This window comes from Haliotis cracherodii, unplaced genomic scaffold, assembly GCF_022045235.1.
Source record: "Haliotis cracherodii isolate W230 unplaced genomic scaffold, xgHalCrac1.p SCAF_16, whole genome shotgun sequence".
Classification (NCBI taxonomy): Eukaryota; Metazoa; Mollusca; class Gastropoda; order Lepetellida; family Haliotidae; genus Haliotis; species Haliotis cracherodii.
In genome coordinates, this window is record NW_027266271.1 from 4,648,357 (window position 1) to 4,670,012 (window position 21,656).

The 21,656-nt window shown below is 41.5% G+C and overlaps 1 protein-coding gene across 1 annotated transcript; it reads right to left on the minus strand.

Moving 5' to 3' along the window:
- Positions 1-1,653: 1,653 nt before the first annotated feature.
- Positions 1,654-1,956, minus strand: LOC139464135 (uncharacterized). Its single transcript, XM_071245669.1, has one exon. It carries the CDS (start codon positions 1,954-1,956, stop codon positions 1,654-1,656), a length of 303 nt encoding a protein of 100 aa, XP_071101770.1.
- Between the last annotated feature and the right edge of the window lie 19,700 nt (positions 1,957-21,656).

The following is a 21,656-nucleotide window of genomic DNA, read 5'->3' on the forward strand; positions in this document are numbered from 1 at the left end:
GTGCATTTTGTTACGAGCCTCACACAGGTCTCCTTCTATCCAGATGTAAACATCTCTGTGTACTTGGCCATCTGTCGCCCTGGGGTCAGGCTTCATAAAATGAATGACACTGCCTCCTCATACTTCATACAGGTTCCCCTCTGGGTTCCCGGACAGCCACAAGATTGGGACAACGCACCAAAACCAAAACCGTCTAACCAAGGTTAGAATTCTCTGCCCTAAATTTCAGTTCACAGTCTTTTTAAATACCCATTCAACCACACGGCTCATACAACAAAAGACGTTCACTCCTGACCCAAGCAATCTTACATAACACCTCTAAAGCTCACAGCTTACATTCAGAGAAATATATACATTGTGATCTTGACACTAATACACAGTTACAGTTCGCCACCCCTTCTATATGCGACTAAAAAGTAGTTTCGTGTTTGCAAAATCATAAAAAAAGTAACAAAAGTAACAAAAAAATATATAGGATCACGAATATAATCATCAATATACAAATGATTCTATACAAAATAAACTTTAACAAAACATATTCTTGAAAACTAGGAGAACACGGTTGGAGGCGAAAGAATACACGCTGGTCAAGTAACAAAAATGGCGCTTTGCGAAACGAAAAGTCCCGATTGACGAATTAAATGAGAAATTTACAGTTTATAACGAAACATTTTCGAGAAAATAACAAACGGCAAGAAGTGATGTTAATTCCATAATGACCATCTGTCATTATTTTGCCTTGTCAATGTTGAACTAACGTGAAAAGGACGTCAACAGTGTGTGTTCGGGCTAGACACTTACGGTAAAGGGAGACAATTTAAGGGTGTGGAACTCTTGTATGACAATAGTTCCGTCAAAGTGTTTTATATTACTTTTCTCAACCTCAGAAAACTCTTCAGAAGGTTTTCTTTCTTGCTAAATACACCACTGATGCTCCCCTAACACGGCTATACAATACCTTGTGTTATTACTAATTGTCCATTGTAAAAATGTGCCAGGGACGTCACACGTGGTCGACCTGGCCGAGGGCGATCAGCGGTGGTACCCGTTTGCTGTAGACGCGTCTGTAAATCATAAACAGTCCGTCTGCAACATGCCGATGGCACGTTCACGTTGCACATTTGAAAGGCGTGGCATGACAAATGGCCGTAAAGACTTTTGTTTTCTTGTGTTTTTCTTTTTTCTTTAATGACTGCTAACAAGTATGGCTGAAAACACGTGCGGTATTATGGCCACGTGACCAGTTGGACGTGAAAAAACACTTTTGCCACTATAGTGCTGTGCACATGATTTTGATCGATTCACTTGCACAAAAACGGGTGTTATCTGAAGACAATACGTGGCCATTACTGTTTAAATACACAATAAGGGCCCACAATGATAACTGGTCAAAATGTTAAAATTTTAGGATTGTGAAGTTTTAATGTGGTTCAGTATATGTAAAAGATTATCCACAGTTGTATGACAAGAGACAGGAGGACTGGCTCAATGGGGCAGCACCCTCTGCCCCAACATCAACATCCAAGAACTTATACCTACCATCTGCAACTGCCATGAGTACAATGCTGTGGAAGCCCTTGTAATCATAATAGAGGGTGGCTTCTTCATAGCAACTTGCTTGCCGTCCAGGTCTCCCAGACAGTTGTGGTAGTCCTATCTGGAGCTGAACATCTCAGCAACCTCCTTCCACTCTTCTTGAGTTTTGGGCCAGCTGAGCACTTCGTCCTTGTAGAACTCAATGATGGCTTTGCACACCTCTGGTAAAAACTTGCAGATTGTACTTGCTTCAACTCTGAAGCTGTACTGTAGACTTGGATAGGAATTTCCAGTGGCTAGGAAGTGGAGGATGGCAGCCAGCTTGAGTCCAACTTCAAGCGGTTCTCCCATGAATGTGGTCTCTTTCTTAAGGTGAGGGGTTAACTTCTCTACCATCTCTTGGAACAGGTCAGGTGTCATTCTCAGGTAATTCCTGTAGCCTCTGGGATCTTCTTTATGGAGTCCTGTCAATAGCTGATCATAATGTCCGAACTCATGTCTTCTAGCCAACCATTCCCTAACCAACACTGTCCTTGATTTCCTTGTTCTAGTTTGGGTTGTCTCTTCTTCTTTCTCATGCTCTTCCTCTTGCTCTTGCAGCTTTTCTCATGCTCTTCAAGAAGTAATAGTTCTGCAGCTGCCAGATATAGACACCTTCTCTGTTCTGCAATAGCAGTGTGTCTGGTATTCAGCATGTTGTATCGTCCACAGCGAGTCGAGGAATGAAGCGTCTCTTCTATTTGGAGTTTATATACATATGCCACCAGCGGGATTTGAAGCGTGCCTCCAAGCGGGACAAAGCGTGACCAAAAATTGCCACGACGACTTCACGCATGCGCAAAGTCGTCGGGGCAATGCGTGGAGATGCGGGAAAACAGCGGGAACTATGCGTGTCGTATGTGACACTGAGGGACATTGCGGTACGGAAGACGTGAACAATGCGCGAACAATACTTAACCTATACGTAAACAAGTCGTGCCATTGCGTGTCAATGCGTGCCAATGTGGCCCATTTTTGGCCGTGCATTGCGTAGACATTGCGTAACTTATGCGTGTACTGTGTGCGAACAGGGCGCAAATGCGGCTTCATGCTCCGCTGCGTGCCACTGAAATGGCACGCCTTGCCACGACGCATTGCGCGGCATTGCAGGGACCAAAATTGTGCAAGTGTCAGGGTGGCTTTAGTAGTGCAATCCCTGCCAGTTTGACGAGCCCTGGAACCCAAGTTCTTGTCAGTCAGAAGGCGCTACCAACAGCAGTTGTAGGTAGCTCGAGTGTGGGATCTTTGTAGTATTTGTGGTGTCAAGGCTGGTGGGGGAAATGCATGCCCGTTTAGGTCCTCCAGTGATATTGTCAGAGTATCGACTGATCAGGCTAGTGGGTCCGGCACTGGTGACACAATGTTATCTGATGCAAATAGGGTTATTAGTAGACAACCTCTTCTTTTATTGCCATGCTTTGGAATGCTTTGGCTGTAGTTTCCATTCTGTTAGTGATAGTCTGGCTGGTCTGGATAAGGTGTCTACTAATATATTTGCCACTCCCGGTATACGTCTTGCCTTTATCGGTAAGTTGAGCCTGTCTACCAAAGGTGACAAAAAGTCAACTGCAGGAGGATCTCTGATTTCATTGTGCCTTGAAGGTGTATAGTGTATGTGACAGTTTAAATGAGTGTGCTAATCATCAGACGCTGGTTTCTTGACTGTGGGGTCCAATGAAATATTTGCCGGATTACAGCCTCATATTCTAGGTTATTGATGTGGCAGAGCTGTCTGCTTCTGACCATAGGCCTGCTGTTACTTCAAAGTTGAAGTGACCTCCCCGACCTTGAATGAGGCATCCATGAACAGGTGGTTGTCGTATTCCAGCTTGTGTAACCAAGTTCCTGCAAAAACAATCAATTCCACTGTCCTTCACAAGAGGTGTTTTGATACAAGGATGTTAGTCTGGCTCATTAGACTTGATCCCAAGGAATGGAGATCCTGGAATGGTTGTAAGTCGGACTTCTGATAATTTATTAACCAACATTGTTGAGTTAATAATATCCGGGGAAAAATTGTAGTCTGAGTAATTGTTGATATCAGGGCTTGAATCACTTTGTCTAGATAACATGTATTACGGATTCCTGTGTGACGAACAGCAGTTGGTTTAGTCACTCGTGTACATAGCAATGGTTCGAAGCAATTCCAAAGGGTAGTGTACCGCCAGTAACAAGAGGGTGGTTCTCCTTCCAGTTGTGTTAGTCCAAGCTGTCGTCTGTTGACTGGTGACAGTTGGAATGGGGTAGCGGAGAGGTCGTCCCAAGTGTAATAGCTATTACCAACATTGAACTTCTGAGTTGTTGATGTGGAGATGAGTTCTCTGCAGATAAACTTTCAGGCACACATAACATAAAAATTTGTGTTCTAAAGCGATGGTAAAATCTTGACGGTCGTGCTTGTGATCTAGTATCTAGAAGAAAAACGAGCCTGAAGATGTAGTTTACCGTTTTGCTACCACGTGGAAGAGCGGTAGTAGCAGAAATCGTGCCTTGAATGGACGTGGAGAACATTAGGATCATATACCGAACCAAAATGTCAATATTCACCAACTCTCGTCTTGAATAATTGACGGATGACTTGTCCTGCCAGGTTGGTCGGCGATGCGTAGAACTGGTGAAGAGACGATGGATTCCATCGCCTATGTACCGGAAAAGGCGCTGTGCATTCCGGTATCAGTGCGACGATAAAGGTTGTTGTGAAGATGTGACAGACCGTACGTATAGTCATTGACTGCTACTGTAGATGCTTCGCACGGCTCTCGTGAGATCAGCCTGTACCAAAGTCTTGTTTACAAACAAAAATCTCGCTGTGATGTGTAATTAATACAGGAAATACAGCAGTCTTTCCGATCACATGGTCAAAAGCTCCCAAGACACGAGCGGTGTCCCGAGTAACGAAAAACACCATTGCATAGTCAGTCAGTTCCTTGTAGAATATGGGACGAAACCGGTGTAGTACCTAGGCGAGCCCCCTATGACGCTAGAAACCATCTTCAGACATCGAACATCTGCCGTTTGTATTGATGAAAGTCCGACGAACTCCCCCGTCAAATCGGCTGTTAGAATGGTGTAAGTTGACCACGGATAAGACGTGCCAAATAATATCAAATATCAGGCTGAATTCGAGGGCATCGATGATAAAGGTCGGCTGCAATGATATCGAGCCTCAGGATGATGGCGTCTGTTTGACGATTCAAATCTGAATAGGGGGAGCGCGTTGTCTCGAGCGTCATAACCTTGTAATGGTGATTTTTATAGGAGAGTATCATAAGACGATTCATCGCTGGCAGGCACGTGGACCGGATCCATGAAGATCCCGGTAGAGAATAGACGTCAGTACCTCAAGCTCACCATCGAGGTGACTATGCCTGTAAGAGATCAATGAAACCGGTTGGTCAAGTTCGCTGATATGGTTGGTGCAGATCATCGTATCCCAAGACATAGACGGATACTCGTGATGACAATCACTGGATTGTCTAATCTAGACAACGGAATGTCGCGAAGGCCTTGTCCAAGCTCGCGTATAGAAGTCTGATGCACGATGACAGCGAGGTCTATTGATTCCGTGGAAGAATGACGATCTTATGACTGAGGACGATCCGTCGTTTGTCTGATTTATATAATAAAAGTTATATCTGGGATAACATCTTCTCAGTAAAGTACATAAAGTACTTTATGGGGTTGAGTCCCGTCCAGGACCCGAACCCGCACTGCCAGAGTTAGGGACCTAATCGCCAGCACACAAAGTCAGTGATCCAAACCACTCGGCCACCGAGGCTTCCTGCATGTAAAGTTGTACTAGTGGATGAGTTCTTGATCGGATGATGTATCAATGTATCGATGTATCGATGTGTTGATGCATCGATGTGTATCGTAGAGTGGAGATCCCTCGGTATTGATCTGTAGGAGAGGCGAAACTGTCGATCCTCCGAGGTACAATCTCACGAACTGTCCATCCAATATCAGCGTCTTGTCGATAATGGTGAAGTATGTCGATAATGGTGAAGTATGTCGATAATGCTGAAGTAAGGTGATCTGCCGATCTGCCGATCTGTCGATCCCTCGGCCGTCTATGATCTAACGAAGGATGACGATCCTCCGAGGTACGATCTGGTGAACTGTCGACATAGTAGTCCATATGTCGATGCATCGGATATCGATCTGTAGAGAAGGCGAAACTGTCGATCCTCCGAGGTACGATTTGGCGAAAAGTCCATCCAAGAACAGCGTCTTATCGGCAATGGTGAAGTATGGCGATCTGTCGATCCCTTGATCACTCGGTCGTTTACGATCCAGCGAAGGATGACGATCCTGTGAGTGAAGACCCGTCGTCAGTCAGCTATCACTTCCTCGCCGACGATTGTAGTGTTTTCGGTCAGAAGGGTTGTCGCCATTAGAAAGCCGGAGAGGTGTAGCTGTATCCTCAGAGCGCTGCAGAAGCGATGACCCGAGTAACAAGGGGAAGAGGCAACCCTCAGTTGGCGGCTTGACTTCCCAAGCTGAGTAAAGGGCCGTAGACCAACACGATGACTGTGGAATATTGTTATTTAATGTGAGAAAAAACAACAATAACAAACAAAACAACAAACTAGACATGTATACAAAGGCATATTTAGCCAGTTCTAGCTAGCTTTATTTCACATATGTTTCGGCATCGGGAAATTATTCAATAAGATTTCATAGTCTAAAAGGTGAAGGTGATACAGACGACAGAACCGTACACTGGCCATTTAAAAGCGGGACGACTGTAGAAGCCAGGGAGCGGGCACGTACATAGGGGCGTGGTCCGCACAGAGGCAGGAATCGCAGCAGTCAAACTAGACGGAAAGCGATCCTCCTCTACGGACAGCGATGTAACCTTGTTAAGCAAGAAAACGAAGGTACAGCCACGGGAGATAACACAATCGTTTGGGTTTCAAAACGGAGGAAAAAACAACTTGCACGAAAACCGTAAACAACGCCTTGAACCGACGAACAGTCGCCTCTATCGAACACTTAGCTGACAAGGTGTTACACAGTAGACATCGTTATTAATACCACACACTGTTCGTGGTAATGATAAACTTTAGTAATGAAGTCGTGAATTTAAATTTTATAAACAATAAAAAAATAAAAATAAAAATTCTCTGTTCAAGTATAACGTCAGAACACCATAGCGATGGAATTGAGAATGAAGGTGCAGGATATGTAAGGTGATCAGGTCGCTGTGGCCGTGTCGCACGGGATTTTAGTGGTGCTTGAACCATGATCACAGTGGTCATTTGCTGATGTATATGATGTGTTTGGGTGAGTGGTGTTTTTGAAGCTGGAAACTCTGTTCTAGGACGTTTCCACACCAAGATCTAAGAATAAGAAGAAATGCATAGTGTGAGATAGGATAAATTTAAACATTGAATGCTTGTATCCGGGTGTGTATGATGTATATTGGATGCTTGTATCCGGGTGTGTATGTTGTATATTGAATGCATGTATCCGAGTGTGTATGATGTATATTGGATGCTTGTATCCGGGTGTGTATGATGTATATTGGATGCTTGTATCTGGGTGTGTATGATGTAAAGTGGAAGCTTGTATCCGGGTGTGTATGATGTATATTGGATGTTTGTTTCCGGGTGTGTATGATGTATATTGAATGCATGTATCTGGGTGTGTATGATGTATATTGGATGTTTGTTTCCGGGTGTGTATGATGTATATTGAATGCATGTATCTGGGTGTGTATGATGTAAAGTGGAAGTATGTATCCGGGTGTGTATGATGTATATTGGATGCTTGTATCTGGGTGTGTATGATGTAAAGTGGAAGTATGTATCCGGGTGTGTATGATGTAAAGTGGAAGCTTGTATCCGGGTGTGTATGATGTATATTGGATGTTTGTTTCCGGGTGTGTATGATGTATATTGAATGCATGTATCTGGGTGTGTATGATGTAAAGTGGAAGTATGTATCCGGGTGTGTATGATGTATATTGGATGCTTGTATCCGGGTGTGTATGATGTATATTGGATGCTTGTATCCGGGTGTGTATGATGTATATTGGATGCTTGTATCCGGGTGTGTATGATGTATATTGGATGCTTGTATCCGGGTGTGTATGATGTATATTGGATGCTTGTATCCGGGTGTGTATGATGTATATTGGATGCTTGTATCTGGGTGTGTATGATGTAAAGTGGAAGTATGTATCCGGGTGTGTATGATGTATATTGGATGCTTGTATCCGGGTGTGTATGATGTATATTGGATGCTTGTATCCGGGTGTGTATGATGTATATTGAATGGTTGTATCCTGATGTGTATGATGTAAAGTGGAAGTTTGTATCCGGGTGTGTATGATGTATACTCACACGCAAAAGAAACGCAAGTCGAGTATGCAGTATACATGTTATTTATTTTCAACAGTAAAGACAAGAAATACTAATAGGGAAAGATTGACAAAAAATGACTGAAGACAGTTTAAAGGATTAAAAGGCAGATGACATAATTGTTTTTTTTTCCAATGTTAAGGGCTTACACAGTTTCGGGTCAATACCCAAAATGTCAGTCAATACTTGGTATGACCACCATTAGCATTGATCACTGCCAAACATCTCCTATACATTAAGTGGATCAGACGATATGTGAAGGCCCTAGGGATCCTCCTCCACATATCCAGAGCAGCTGTGCGTAGTTCATCGGCAGTTGTAGGGACAGGGCGCACATTGTGCCGACGCCTTTGAACCTCATCCCACAAGTGTTCGATGGGGTTCAGATCAGGGCTGAGAGCTGGCCACCGTAGAACACGGATGTTGTGTTGTTGCAGAAAGGCCATGGTAGCTCTGGCAACGTGGGGACGAGTGTTGTCCTCCTGGAAAATGTGTTGTTGATGTGCAAAAAATGGAACAACGTGGGGTCTGATCACTTGGTCGATACACCGCTGAGCAGTGACGCCGTGTCCCCGACCTTGACCAACATTCAGAAAGCACATGGTCCAAGTCTCGCATTAAGTCTAAACCCTGCCCATTTCATGCCGCAAGGTCCACCCCATGGATCCCTTTCCACAACGTTTCTGTCAGCGAAACGATCACCTCGACGCCGCCAAATTCTGACTCTTCCGACTGTATGGGAGACACAAAAGCGACTTTCATCAGAGAAGGTGACACGCTTCCAATCACGATGACGCCAGTTGTGATGACCCTGTGCCCACTGAAGTCGTGCTTGTCGATGCCGTGGTTGGAGAACATGACGACGTGCTGGTCGGCGACATCTGAGGTTGTTGGAACGAAGAAGTCGGATCACAGTGTCTCGACTAATGTGTGGATTATGTGTTCCTATGGCCTGTCGAATACTTTCACTTGCAGTTAGGAACGGATGACGCTGGTGTTGACGGGTAATTTGCCGATCTTGTCGAGGCGTGGTGACCCTAGGACGACCGCTCCGAGGAAGGTCATCTGTGTAGCATTGTATCGATGCCGGAGACGGTAATGTGGTTATGTTTACGTTGAAATGACGGGCAACATCTTGGACAGACTCTCCAGCTTCCAAACGTCCGATAGCTTGGTTTCTCTAAATTTGAGGTAGGCGTGGCATTGTTGACCAAGGAGTGGTAGGCCCAAGAATCGGCCACAGTTTTATACCCACTACAGTTCGTGAATTTTCGATTTCGCAAGAAATGGGTGCATGATACCCACATATTCATTGAAATGGTGCGTTTTGACGATTCGTTTTTTATGTTGCGTTTTTACTCGGGGCTTCCAAAATGCAACCCAACATATTGATAACACCATCAGGCTTCACTACATGCTAAAACTCGTATCAATTTATGGTTTCGTGTTTGTTACCTATTTGCTTAAAACCACTTGCGTTTCTTTTGCGTGTGAGTATATGTCCAAGAACTCTCATATGTTGAGGAATTCCAATTAGGTTCTTCTTAACTTGTACAACAGCTTGGTTAGCATGCATCTTCCATGCCAATCTATTTGCAAAATATACACCTAAGTACTTATAGAACCATACAACATCTAATGGATTTTCCTTGATAAAACCATTTCTCTCTTCTGGCTAGTGTACCACCATTTTTAAAAACAATAACTTTTGTCTTATTCTTGCTGACAGATAAATTCCATTCTTTGCAATAACATTCCTCCTGATTAATTTGCTTTTGTGGGCCAGGTATTGTGCTTGAAAACATTACTATGTCATCGGCAAACAAAAGAAGAAATATTTCTGTAGTTTCCAGTTGAAGTTGAATGCCAACAGTTCTGCTGAATTTGTTGAGCTAATTATTGATAAAGAAGGAGAATAAAAACGGACTTAAATTGCACCCATGCTTAACGCCAAATGTGTCAGCCACAGTACCGTTTTTCGCACACAAACCTTTACATTCTGATTCTTACGGGGTCACGGGTGGCCCAGTCGTCTAAGGCGCCGTGATTCGCTGTGCAGAGTTGCGTCTCTTGGGCACGCCAGAAACCTATGATTGCTGGATCGAATCCCGGTTCGCCCCGATTATGTTTCTAGGTTTGTCAGCACCATACCCGTGCCCGTGGGTTTCACCGAAGTTGTAAACGTCTGAGACCTGCATCGTGTCGGGCTTTCCTCTCACATTAAGCTGACACACCGTGATATAACTGGAATACTGTTAAAAGCGACGATAAGCCCAACTCACTCACTGATACATACAGTATAATACGTATAATGTACCATCCTTCTTTGCTAGGTACATTTGTATTATTGTTTGCAACATAAATATAGTATCAATTGTCGAGTATCCTTGCCTGAAACCAGATTGAGACTCAGTAATCTTTTAATAAGCATCAGCTCAGAATACTAACCTTTTGTTAATGATATATATGAACACTTTGCTGAAATTGCTTGATTACACAATGCCTCGATAGTTATTTGTATCATTCACTAAACCCTGTTTATGGTGAGGGACGATTATACCAATTGCCCAGACTTCGGGAAAATATGATGTTTCCAGCTTAATATTAAAAATGAATTCTAGATATGGTACAAGGATATGTTTAAAAAACTCTGATGTAAGTTTATCTTATCCAGCTGATTTACCATTTTTAAAATGAGAAATGCTTTCTCTTTTTTCACCACTTGTAATCAGAGTTTCGAGGATGTCTCGTCATAATTCGATAACATATGTCATATTGTCGTCTCCAAATACAGAAAAAAGTCACCATCACTGTCATCATGAGCTGTAAATAACTTTATAAAGTGATCATACCAATTTTCGATACTACCATTATTATGAATGTATGGAGTTGTCCCTGGCTTTTTAAGAGTTGACCAAAAGACTTTTGATTTATGAATTATTTTCTCAAGAAGTTCCTGTTTCATTTCATAATATTCAACTTTCTTTTTTCTACATGTTTCGTTATACTAATTCCGGATGTGTTGGTAATTTTCCAATGAAAGCAAAAATGCTTTCCTTCAAACTATATTTAAACATCTACATCTTTCTTTTTTTAATAACTCGCAACTGCTACCATACCACTGACGATGCGGTTTGTTAATGCAAACTTTTCTCTTCATATCTGATGCAGCTATACATAAGGCTTCAATGATATATTTTAAACTAGCATCGATGCTAACGAATGCTGTATTTACTGCCCTTTCTAGTAAATAAGATATTTCTCCCTGATGTCAAATTACATCTAAAGTTATCAGCTCTATCGTGGACCCCTGTAAATTTGAAAGATTCATTAATAATTTGATCACTTTTAATCTGTTCAGTTGTTCACATCTTCCATTCATAATATGGATGTTAAGAATACTGCACATTTCTAACAAGCATTTACCAAACCTGTTTATAGTTGAATCTACCGAAAATCGTTTCATGTTAAGACTATCCAACAAAAACTCCCACCTGTTATTATCATTACCTTCCAAGTATTCAAGGATATTGTCTTCAACAAAATCAGGTAGTGTGCCAGTCCTAGAGCTGAAACACACATATTATCACATTTAGAAAGCATATGCAACAGATCGTCTTGTAATAATGAGATGCCGTTTTTACATTGACGTAACGCGTTATTATACCAGGTTGAAGACTCCGGGTGAATATATACACATGTATATAATAGCTCTTTCTTAAGACCACATATTTCTTTATCTAGTAAAATAAATAAACCACTATCACACACTTTGGTCCACTTTACAAGATGTGCTAAAGTGTTTCTGATCAATACTGTTACTCCACCTGAGAGTTGTCCCCGGGTAGATATCCGCTCACCATCCTTTGTGTGTATAGTAAAATCACTGAATAAACCACCCTCCTTCTCCTTCAACCGTGTTTCAGTTAGCCCGACAGTATGAAATAAGTTTACAAAGGTGATAAATTCACAATCGTCCACTTTGGATTTTAGTCCAGACACGTTTCAGAAATTTTATTTTGTGGACCCAGTCAACAAAGGGGAAATTGTGGGTGAACCTGTATGAAACACCCTACAGTCATCTTGGCCCCGGCCACCCCGTATATATTGTTTGTCTTCTCTCTCGCGCTGCCTCCGATTACCGTTGTTCCTGGTTCCACCATATTTTGGTCTAACAGCACTATCCTGAGCCTGTGCGGGACCATGTCTTCAATCTGTGTCACGTTTTATGTCCTCGGCAATATGAGGATTTTCAGTGCGTAATCTGTTAAGTTCACGTCGTTGGTTATACGTTAGGTCACTAGCAACACGGAATCCCATCTCTCTCATTATACCTCTCATGCTCACAACCTTCATCTTGTCCATCCAATGAGTCATTTTCACTATGCGTGGGCGTGGTTTGTTATCATTCCTTATAGATAGTCTATGTGCAGGTTCAATATCTCTTGACACAAGCTGGGGAAGTTGGTTTTCTTTATTTCTAGCTCTGTTGATAATATCTAACGCCTTTCCCCTGCATGCATCATAGGACTCACTATCTCCTTCAGGAACATCATAAAGAATTAAATTGTTTCTTCAACTATGTCGTTCTTGACTTTCAACTCTTTCCTCCAAATTGTTAACAGCATCGCCATAACCATCGATAACATCTATTCTATCAAAAACAGCATCAATATCAAGCCTTAAGATTGCCTGTTGTTCTTTGCTGTTGTTCACCTCGTCTCGAAGTTCACGAACATCGTTCTTGATTGTCTGGATTTCAGCTTTCACAAATTGAATATTTTGAGTTTATCTAGCTTCCGATTCCTTTATCTGTTCAATTATTGCAAACTTTAGTTCATCAAAGTTATCTACTTTAGGTCCAGGATTAAGTTCAATATCTCCGGAGAGATAGATAAGTGTCACAAAAGGCTGTCGCCTAAATTCGAGGGTATTGTTCAGATTTCGGAATGTAAACAATGTCGATTGTTTGTGGACATGTTCACAAATCTCACCTTCTGAGCACAACGATGATGATGGTATGAGGGTAGGTAATGCCGATTGCATCGCCGATGCTGTATGTAGTAGATCCCAAAATACCAGATCGTGAGAAGTAGTGTTGTACACAACATCAGACGGTAGACCATGTCGGTTCTTGTTGTCCACTCCGACGTCCATGTGTAGGAGAGAACTGTCTCTACTTGTCGGTGTCCTCTAGGAGTTACAAATGTACCGATTCGTGACCAACATGTTTCTATGGATATCCCCATTTTGTATCGTGAACTTTTTGACTGATACTTGTATCAGATTGTGTTGATTTTTTCACAGGTCATTTGAATCAACACCCGATTACTCTAACGCATGCGCAATGTCAGAGTAATGGTGATATTGTGCCAGTGCCCAATATATGATTTAATATTCACCTCTCTATATCAGTCTGTATTTATATATCATGTTTATCCCGCGATATGCCAAGGAGAGGCAGGGCCACCGAGCCTATAATAAAAACAAAAGATGATTGGGTTAAATGGCCGAGGGTGTGCAGGTACTAGTGGGCTACTAAGCTGCTAATTGTGTATACAAAAATGCTACCGTTGCCATGGCCACTAGCGTGGCCAACCGCGATTCGCAGCTAGCGCTGCTAGCCTGAGACTGCTACCGCTGTCCGGACCCCACAGTAGCATATTTAAACGCTACCATTGCTTGGCAACTACCATGCTGCCAAAAGCAGCTACCGCTGCTGGCCTAAGTTAGACCCAGGTAGCTGGCCCCAGGTAGCCGGCCAAAGCAGATCCCACTGCCTGGCCCCATTAGCAAAACCATTGTGCGACTACCGCCGTGGACCCAACTGTCAGCTACCGCTTGACAAGACGACTTCCGCCGCCGGGCCCATATAGGTGGCAATTGTTTGCCCCAAAGTATGTTATTTTACGATTCCCCCGGCTGAAAAGTCGGGAAAGACAAGGTTCCCACTGAGAAGCAGGTAACCCCGAAAAGGTTCCCGCTGAAAAGCAGGTAAAAAGCGTTCTCAATTATACAAATCCAAGCCAAATGGCGAATGGTGTATGTGATGAAACATTATTTCATAAAAAAGGAAAAAAGAAAAGAATAATAGTATATGCTTTAAGTTCAATTTAATGCTATCAAACAGTGTCAAATAAGGGTAATGCATGTAAGAGGAGAGGACACAAAAATGAATATTTTGTGTTGATATGAATCTGTGAACAGAATCAGTATATTCTAAAAGAAAACACAAAAGGTGGTACAAGGGCATATCACAATAAATAATTCTGTATATGTAGAAATGGCAGAAAAGATGGCAGTTAATAACATGTGATTACCTAGCATTTTTAATACTAATGGACATTTTTACAATAAATCTCGATAAATTCTTTAGATCCTGTGTGTTTGTTGTTGATAAGAATTTTACAAATTTTATAATATTTGGCCATTCAGTATAAAATGATGAAAGAAATGTTTGCAATCAATGCAAGTGGAAGTACGTGTAGGCGCGAGGATACGAAAGGAGTGACATGATGACATGTCTCGGAAATCGATATTGGGAAATCACCTTAAACATGCAATGTCTGGCTTCTGTCCCTAAAAAACACCTTCTCTTCTGATACTGTTTCCGTTTATGATGTTATAAGAAATGCAGGTGTCGTCACTACCTTAGGTGAGTCCTTGGGATGTCGCAGATTTAGGGTGATTTTACGACGCAGTGCAAACTAAGATTGCATTGTGAAGCGGCCTTAAAAGTTATGACATGGTTTAAGACGTGGTTTTGGAGATCAACGAGACTTTCATGAAACGGCATCCTGACATCTATCTCAATACAGGATTGGAGCATATATAGTCTTACACATTTATAAATGTAATGTTCCATAATGTAGCAAATAAGCTAACTCACATTGTGGTCCGCGGATAGTTTCCACTTCCGTGAATATCGCGTTGAATTTGCATATAAAACACTGTTTTGCACATTCCGTCCAGTAGTCAAACCACGTGATCAGCTCATTAATAAGAAGCCATTCGCATTACTGTAATGTTAATATGCGCAACACACTGCAATCAATATAATAAATTCAATGAATCTGTGCAGAAACCCCCCGAACCGATTTAAAGTAACTGTTATGTGGTGGATGTGGTCAACAAGTCAGTGACATCCCTTCGTTTTGTTGCAAGCATATGGGATCATGCTTCTAACCAATAAAGACACAGACGTACAACAGCAGTCACTTAATATTGTGGCAATGCTTCACATTTTTATATCAATTTGTATATATATATATACACGCCGCATTCGGGAATATTGCAGTCATACGACGACCATCTGTAATTATTCGAGTCTGGACCAGACAATCCAATCATTGACATCATGAGCATCGATCCACGCATGGAACACGATGACATACATTAGCCAGCCTGACCACCTGATCCCGTTTGTCGCCTCTTATGACAAACATAGTCGCCTTTTACAGCAAGACTGGTTGCTGAAGAATTATTCTACCAAAGATCTTCACGGGTCACTAACATTGAAATATCACTTTAATTATCCTTCATGCCAAAGACCAAGCAGACGTACCTTAGTATAGCACCAGCCATATTTTTAACGTAATTCATTCTATACATTAACAACATTGAAATGTCACTTTAATTACCCATCATATCAAGGCCAAGCTGACGATAGCTCACCTAGCAAAGCTAATTAACATCAACTATATGCTAAAATCCAATCTATTGTTTTTCTTACCTGTTAATTACTTAATGACCATTGTATAGACATCCCGAGTTTGTAATTTACATAATTAGCATCGTATCACGGTCACGTGACATCAACTCTAAAAGCTCATTAGACATCCAGACAGCAGCTGTAAAAACAAACTATAATTAATGTGATGTAACTAACGCAACTGTCATCGTATTACGATCACGTAACAGCTCCCCCCAAAACTAATTTCGGCCTGTGCAATCAAATTCCTAGGAGTAAATTACCTAATCTATTTCAACCAACCAACATTGTAATTAAAGAGCACATTGTATGTTTTGGCCAATCAAGAGAATTCCAAAGTTGATCAGTGGTGTTTCCACTACTTTTTATATTTTAAAAAGAGGTCCGTTATTTCACACAACACATTGGACCTCACAATAAATACTGAAACATCTCTATGACTGATCACTGACTCCCTTCACTAAGTGACGGGATAACACATGGTTGAAAAATGGATTCTCTAAAACCTCTCACATGACAAGACAGAAAGAAATCACTCCCTTCTTCAACGGACTCCGGAGCAACTCACAAACAGGAAAACAAAGTCAGAGAGCCAGTTGAAAACAACAGACCAAATACAATCCCAACAGCTGTTCCACAAGTCCTGCATCTCATAGATTCAGAGAAAATGACATGGTTACCAAAATTTACGAAATCTGTCTAAAATCACGGAATATATGACCATGACCAGAAATTCTTAAGCATCCAAAAGCAAGTCTCACAAACATCGTCAAGTCCTTTACATGATAAGTTTCCTTTGATGGATGTTCGCAGATTTGCATCTACAGTGCAAGCGAGCACCGCCGCAGTGTCTTACATCGATACCTTGCTGAAACTACTGCTTGTAGAGAAACAAGCAGAGGCATATTCTCGACAGCCACAGTTCCAGCACTTCAACCAACATTAGAACCTACCACAGTGGCCCAGCCAACAATCCCAGTAACATCCAACTTGGCCTTCCAGACAATGCCAACAGCAACCCTCAATAATGGCTGAAGTTTCAAGGCCAACAGAGATGCGCAACATGTAAAGGTGCCCCTCTCGTAGCGTTTGCCCATACAAAAAATCATACTTGTACAGTCTGTAATTCGGATAGGTACCTTGGTCAGTCCAATGAGGCTTACAAACGTGCTGAAAGATAAGGCATCTGTGCCTTCCCGTTAGGCCAGGAACCAAAACAAAAGAAAACATTTTAAAACCACCTCAAAATCAGCAAACCTTGTCAATGCTAGATCAAAATCAATTGTCATTCAAACAAAACAAAAATCTGTTTCTATTCCCAAAATTCAAGCTCATAATTACCCTGAAACAATTGATTCATTGATCCTTGAAAGCAAGCATCTACATGTCCCTTGGATGAAAAACACTATAAATGTGAGTATCAACAAAACCAAACAAAGTACTTCAGTTGATACAGGCGCAGGTATATCATGTGTCGCCAAGAAAGTTCTCCCAAAGCAGGCATTTCTGTCACCATACTCCAAACATGGCCAAATCATCGGTGTCCCTGTTTTAGGTTGTATTAAATATCCAATATCAGAAGGTCACCTCATCATTGAGCACACATTTCATGTCGTTGCACCGTTGCAATATTCGCTAATCCCTGGTATGGACACACAGACCAAAAAGTCGACATCGATGATAGTCTTTGTTTAGTTGAATTTTATGATCGCGAAATTCATGTTATCCAAACTTGCTGCACCACTAAATAAACTCTTGCAAACGATTCAAAATTTGAGTGATATCCACAATGTCAACATTCATTCAGTACCCTCACACATTTCTCAACAACATCACCTGTCCCTGAGTATTCGAAGTTTGAGAAGACTTTCATCTTACCAACTGATGCCTCCTCAGAAGCTTTAGGCTACATCTAAGGCCAGCTTGATGAATCTGGGCACGAACATGTTATATCTTATGTAGGATGATCTTCACGTCCATTTGAAAAGAAATGGTCAATCACCGATCAGGAAAGTCTTGCAGTCTTAGAGGTAATAAGAACACTTCACGTCTACCTGGTACATCGCAAATTAACAGTCTACACAGATCATAAGGCATTAACGTACGTCCACACCAGTAAACACAATTTTACTTGTAGAATCTGGGTGATTTATTATCCCGTTACTCGCGGCACCTGAAATCTATCCTGTTTCGTAAACACATCATTTTGTAAAAAATGCATGCAAATAATGATGTGTAATTCTTTCCTTTTACTCTCCGAAACTAATGGAGGAAATAATGAAAGCAATGAAGATGATTAATCCATCATACTTGGCCCTTGAACCAAATATTCGTACTAGTTCTCTAAGAAGGGATAATGCCGTGAGTCAGTGATCACTCAAAGAGATATTCCAACATTTATTGTGAGGTTCAATGTGTTGGTTCAAACAATAATAACGACTTACTTAGTTAGGGTTTTAACGTGCGCTTTCCGACTTTTACGTATTTCGCGCACGGAAATAATAACGAACTCACGGACCTCTCTTTATAGTCTAAAAAGTATTGGAAACACCGCTGATCTACGTTAGAATTCTCTTAGAATTCTCTTGATCGGCCAAAACATACAATGTGTTCTTTAATTACAATTTTAGTTGGTTGAAATAGATTAGGTAATGTACCCCTAGGGATTTGATTGCACATGCCGAAATTAGTTTTTGGAAGGAGCTGTCACGTGATGGTGACACGATGACAGTTGCGTTACTTACATCACATTAATTATAGTTTGTTTTACAGCTGCTGTCTGGATGTCTAATGAGTTTTTAAAGTTGATGTCACGTGACCGTGACACGATGCTATTTACGTTAATTACATTCTCGGGATGTCTATACAGTGGTCATTAAGTACTTTTCAGGTAACGCGATCAATAGATTGGATTTTAAGTAGACACTTCCAATAGCATATAGTTGATGTTAATTAGCTTTGCTAGGTGAGCTAAGAGGGCTGGTCAAAACGCTTTCAACTATGGGCCATAACAAAGTGTACTAGTCAATGTAGTACAATGCTTGAGTCGTTCATTGCAAGTGTATTTGGTCTGTTGGGGCCGTTTGTTTATAACTGACAGCCATTTGAACGTGATAGGGGTCCAGATAGACACAGAAATTGAAAAGAAGGCGTTGAGAGAAGTCATCAAGTTTTTGACTTTTGAGAAAAGTACTCCCCAAGAAATGACCGAATGTCAAAAGTGTATGGGAATAAGTGCCCTGGCACAAATGAAATCAAGACATTTTGTACTAATTGTCAAGGCTTAAAAATACTCAGAGACGCAGCCTTTGCGATACTCATTTCACTCTAGGATTAGAAAATAAGATTAGAAAAGAATAAGGATCTCAATACTGCACATTTAGTTCTGACAATTATTATTTACGATCATGCAGAAACCGTGGAAATTTCCGGAATATTACTATTAATAGATTTAGAAAAGGCATTCGATTATGTAGAATGGGATTTCATACAATAATCTATAACCTTTTTTTCAATTTTGCAGATTCAATAAAATAATTTTGTACTGATATAACCTCCAGTTCAATAGTAAATGGCTTCGTATCACTTTTTGTAAATGACTAGATTTTGCAGACAAGGGGATCGAGCTACAGTTAGCGAGATATGATCGCAAAAGGAGTCAAAGAAGTTAGTTACTCTGTTAAGAAGCGAAAGTAAATTGGGGAATTTTTAATTTACAATTCTAGGCATAACATTTATTCACAACTTAGCTGAAATGATAGAGACAAATTACAAGGATAAACTAAAACAAAATCAAAATACAAATGAGGTTTGGTCCCCATGAAATATAACCCACCGTGGGAAAAAATACGGTTATGAAAAGAACTGGAAAAAACAAATGTTTTAGGCATAATAAACCAAAGTTATGATAAGAGATTAAATACGTATGAAGATGATGGTTTAAGAATGCGAGACATTAGACATACCCTTGCAGCTAAAACATCCTTGAATTAAAAGAATACTTAATAGCATTGATGCTCAGAACTAAACTCTTGTCATGTCGGTCTAGGTATGACACAGTTACTACGTCATCCTGTGACGTAACATTGGTTCGCCTCTGCACTCGCTCTCCATCATTCATTTCTACAACACACGTTTCATTATCTTTCACGTTCATCTGACGTTTCGTTACAAGTACGGTTAACGATTTATTCATGCCGCCTAAAAGAGGTGCTTGTCTTGAACCACCACCGCGTGAGGAGTGGGTAAACTCCGAGGACGAAGCCAGCAGTCCAGCCAGAGACAGTGGCGACTGGTAAGTCATTTAGATCACCAACACCTTCCTTAAAAGGGTTAATATCCGCTTCTTTGCTACTTAATGCAGGTATAACGGATAATGCAAATGTTCTTCCATAAGTTTGCACGGGAGCCAACCATGAAGAACTCCAACACGTAGTGTCGCCCATTCTGTCCATGCAAAGGTTATCCACCCAGATCCGCAATATCCTGAATAAGCTGGGCAAGACAGTGTCCCTAGTTCCCTCATTTTCCTGTCATGCCTGGAATAAGTACAGTTAATCCAGGGGAGATGCCGTTGGCGTGGCGAGAAATCACCATATGTTGTTTTCCAGTGTGGATTCATGCAAGGCGGGGGTTTCCTGTGTCTTCACGACAAACCCAGGGTCACCCAATCAGGGACCAGTGGATTACCTGCACTTCCAGGGCCATGTCGAAGTTTTAGGGGAGAATGTATCAGATGAGTTTGTTGATTTGGCGTCATTCGCATGACGATTATGATTCATTAAGGAAGAAAATGGATTTGTCAAACCACATCCCGCCTATTCTTGTTTTTGCTCAAAGTTATCATAAACAACCTGCAATTTGTCTGCTCCTCTACCTATGAAGAAGGATTTTCTAAAGCAATGTACAGTGTGGCCTTTTTTTGTTTAAATGAACTAGTGCAAACTACCAGGGTGTGCTTTCTTAGATATAGCAGTCCAAAACATTTCTAAGACAGTAACATTCACTCAAAGGCATTCAAAAACGGACAAGCTGTCACAAGGTGTGGTTGTTTCTTGTTCTGCCACCCCTGAGTACAATACATCCATGGCTTCTATTAAAACATACCAAACAGTACGCCCACAGGGTGAGACTCAACCCTTTGTACACTTTGATGTCTCCCCTGAACAGGAGTGGAAACAGAAAAGAAATAGAAGTTTTTATGAATATTCTACCCAAGTATGTCACTACTCTTTAAGATGGGATATATACTCTGCCAACAAAAAAGAAACGCAAAAGTTATTTTAGATGTATATTTAATATATGATATAAATAATCAACAGATGGTAATCGATCGTTAAAAATCGACACACATCATTTTCATTGACCCAGGTTCCATATGACACACATGGAACATTAGATTTTCAAGGTGAAGGTAATCTGTTCTCAATACAACGATGTCCTCTATTAGAGTCCAAAACTGACTGGCATCGCCGACCCATGGAAGCAGTCAGATCCCGAATTGTGGCCTTGGGAATGTTCACCCACACTGCCTGCAGTGCTTGTGCCAACTGTCGGAGGTTCTGAGGTTGCCACTGACGTGTTCGCATTCGTAGATCCAGTGCATCCCATAAATGTTCGATTGGGTCTGGACACATGAAGGGCCATGACAGGACCTTGATGTTGTGATTCCTGAAGAAGGCTGTTGTCAGTCTTGCCGTGTGAGGTCGCGCGTTGACTTGTTTGCAAATGACGTTCGCTTGCTGCATATTGGGAAGAACGTATGGCCTTAGACCTGTGTAACGTTGTGTCATTAAATTCCCAAGGACTTGTACCAAATCTGTTCTACCATCACACTACCCCCACCAAATCCACCCACTTCCTATGTGCTGTATCGTGCAAAACGGTCTCCGCGACGCCTGTAAACAAGACGTCTACTACCCTATTCCCCGTCGAAGCATAAAACATGACTCGTCACTAAACCAAACCTGTCTACATCGCAGTTGTAGCCATACTCTGTGACCATG

Bases quoted from the DNA above. Each gene is read 5' to 3' on its own strand.
- LOC139464135 (XM_071245669.1), bottom strand. From the start codon at position 1,956: ATGACACCTGACCTGTTCCAAGAGATGGTAGAGAAGTTAACCCCTCAC.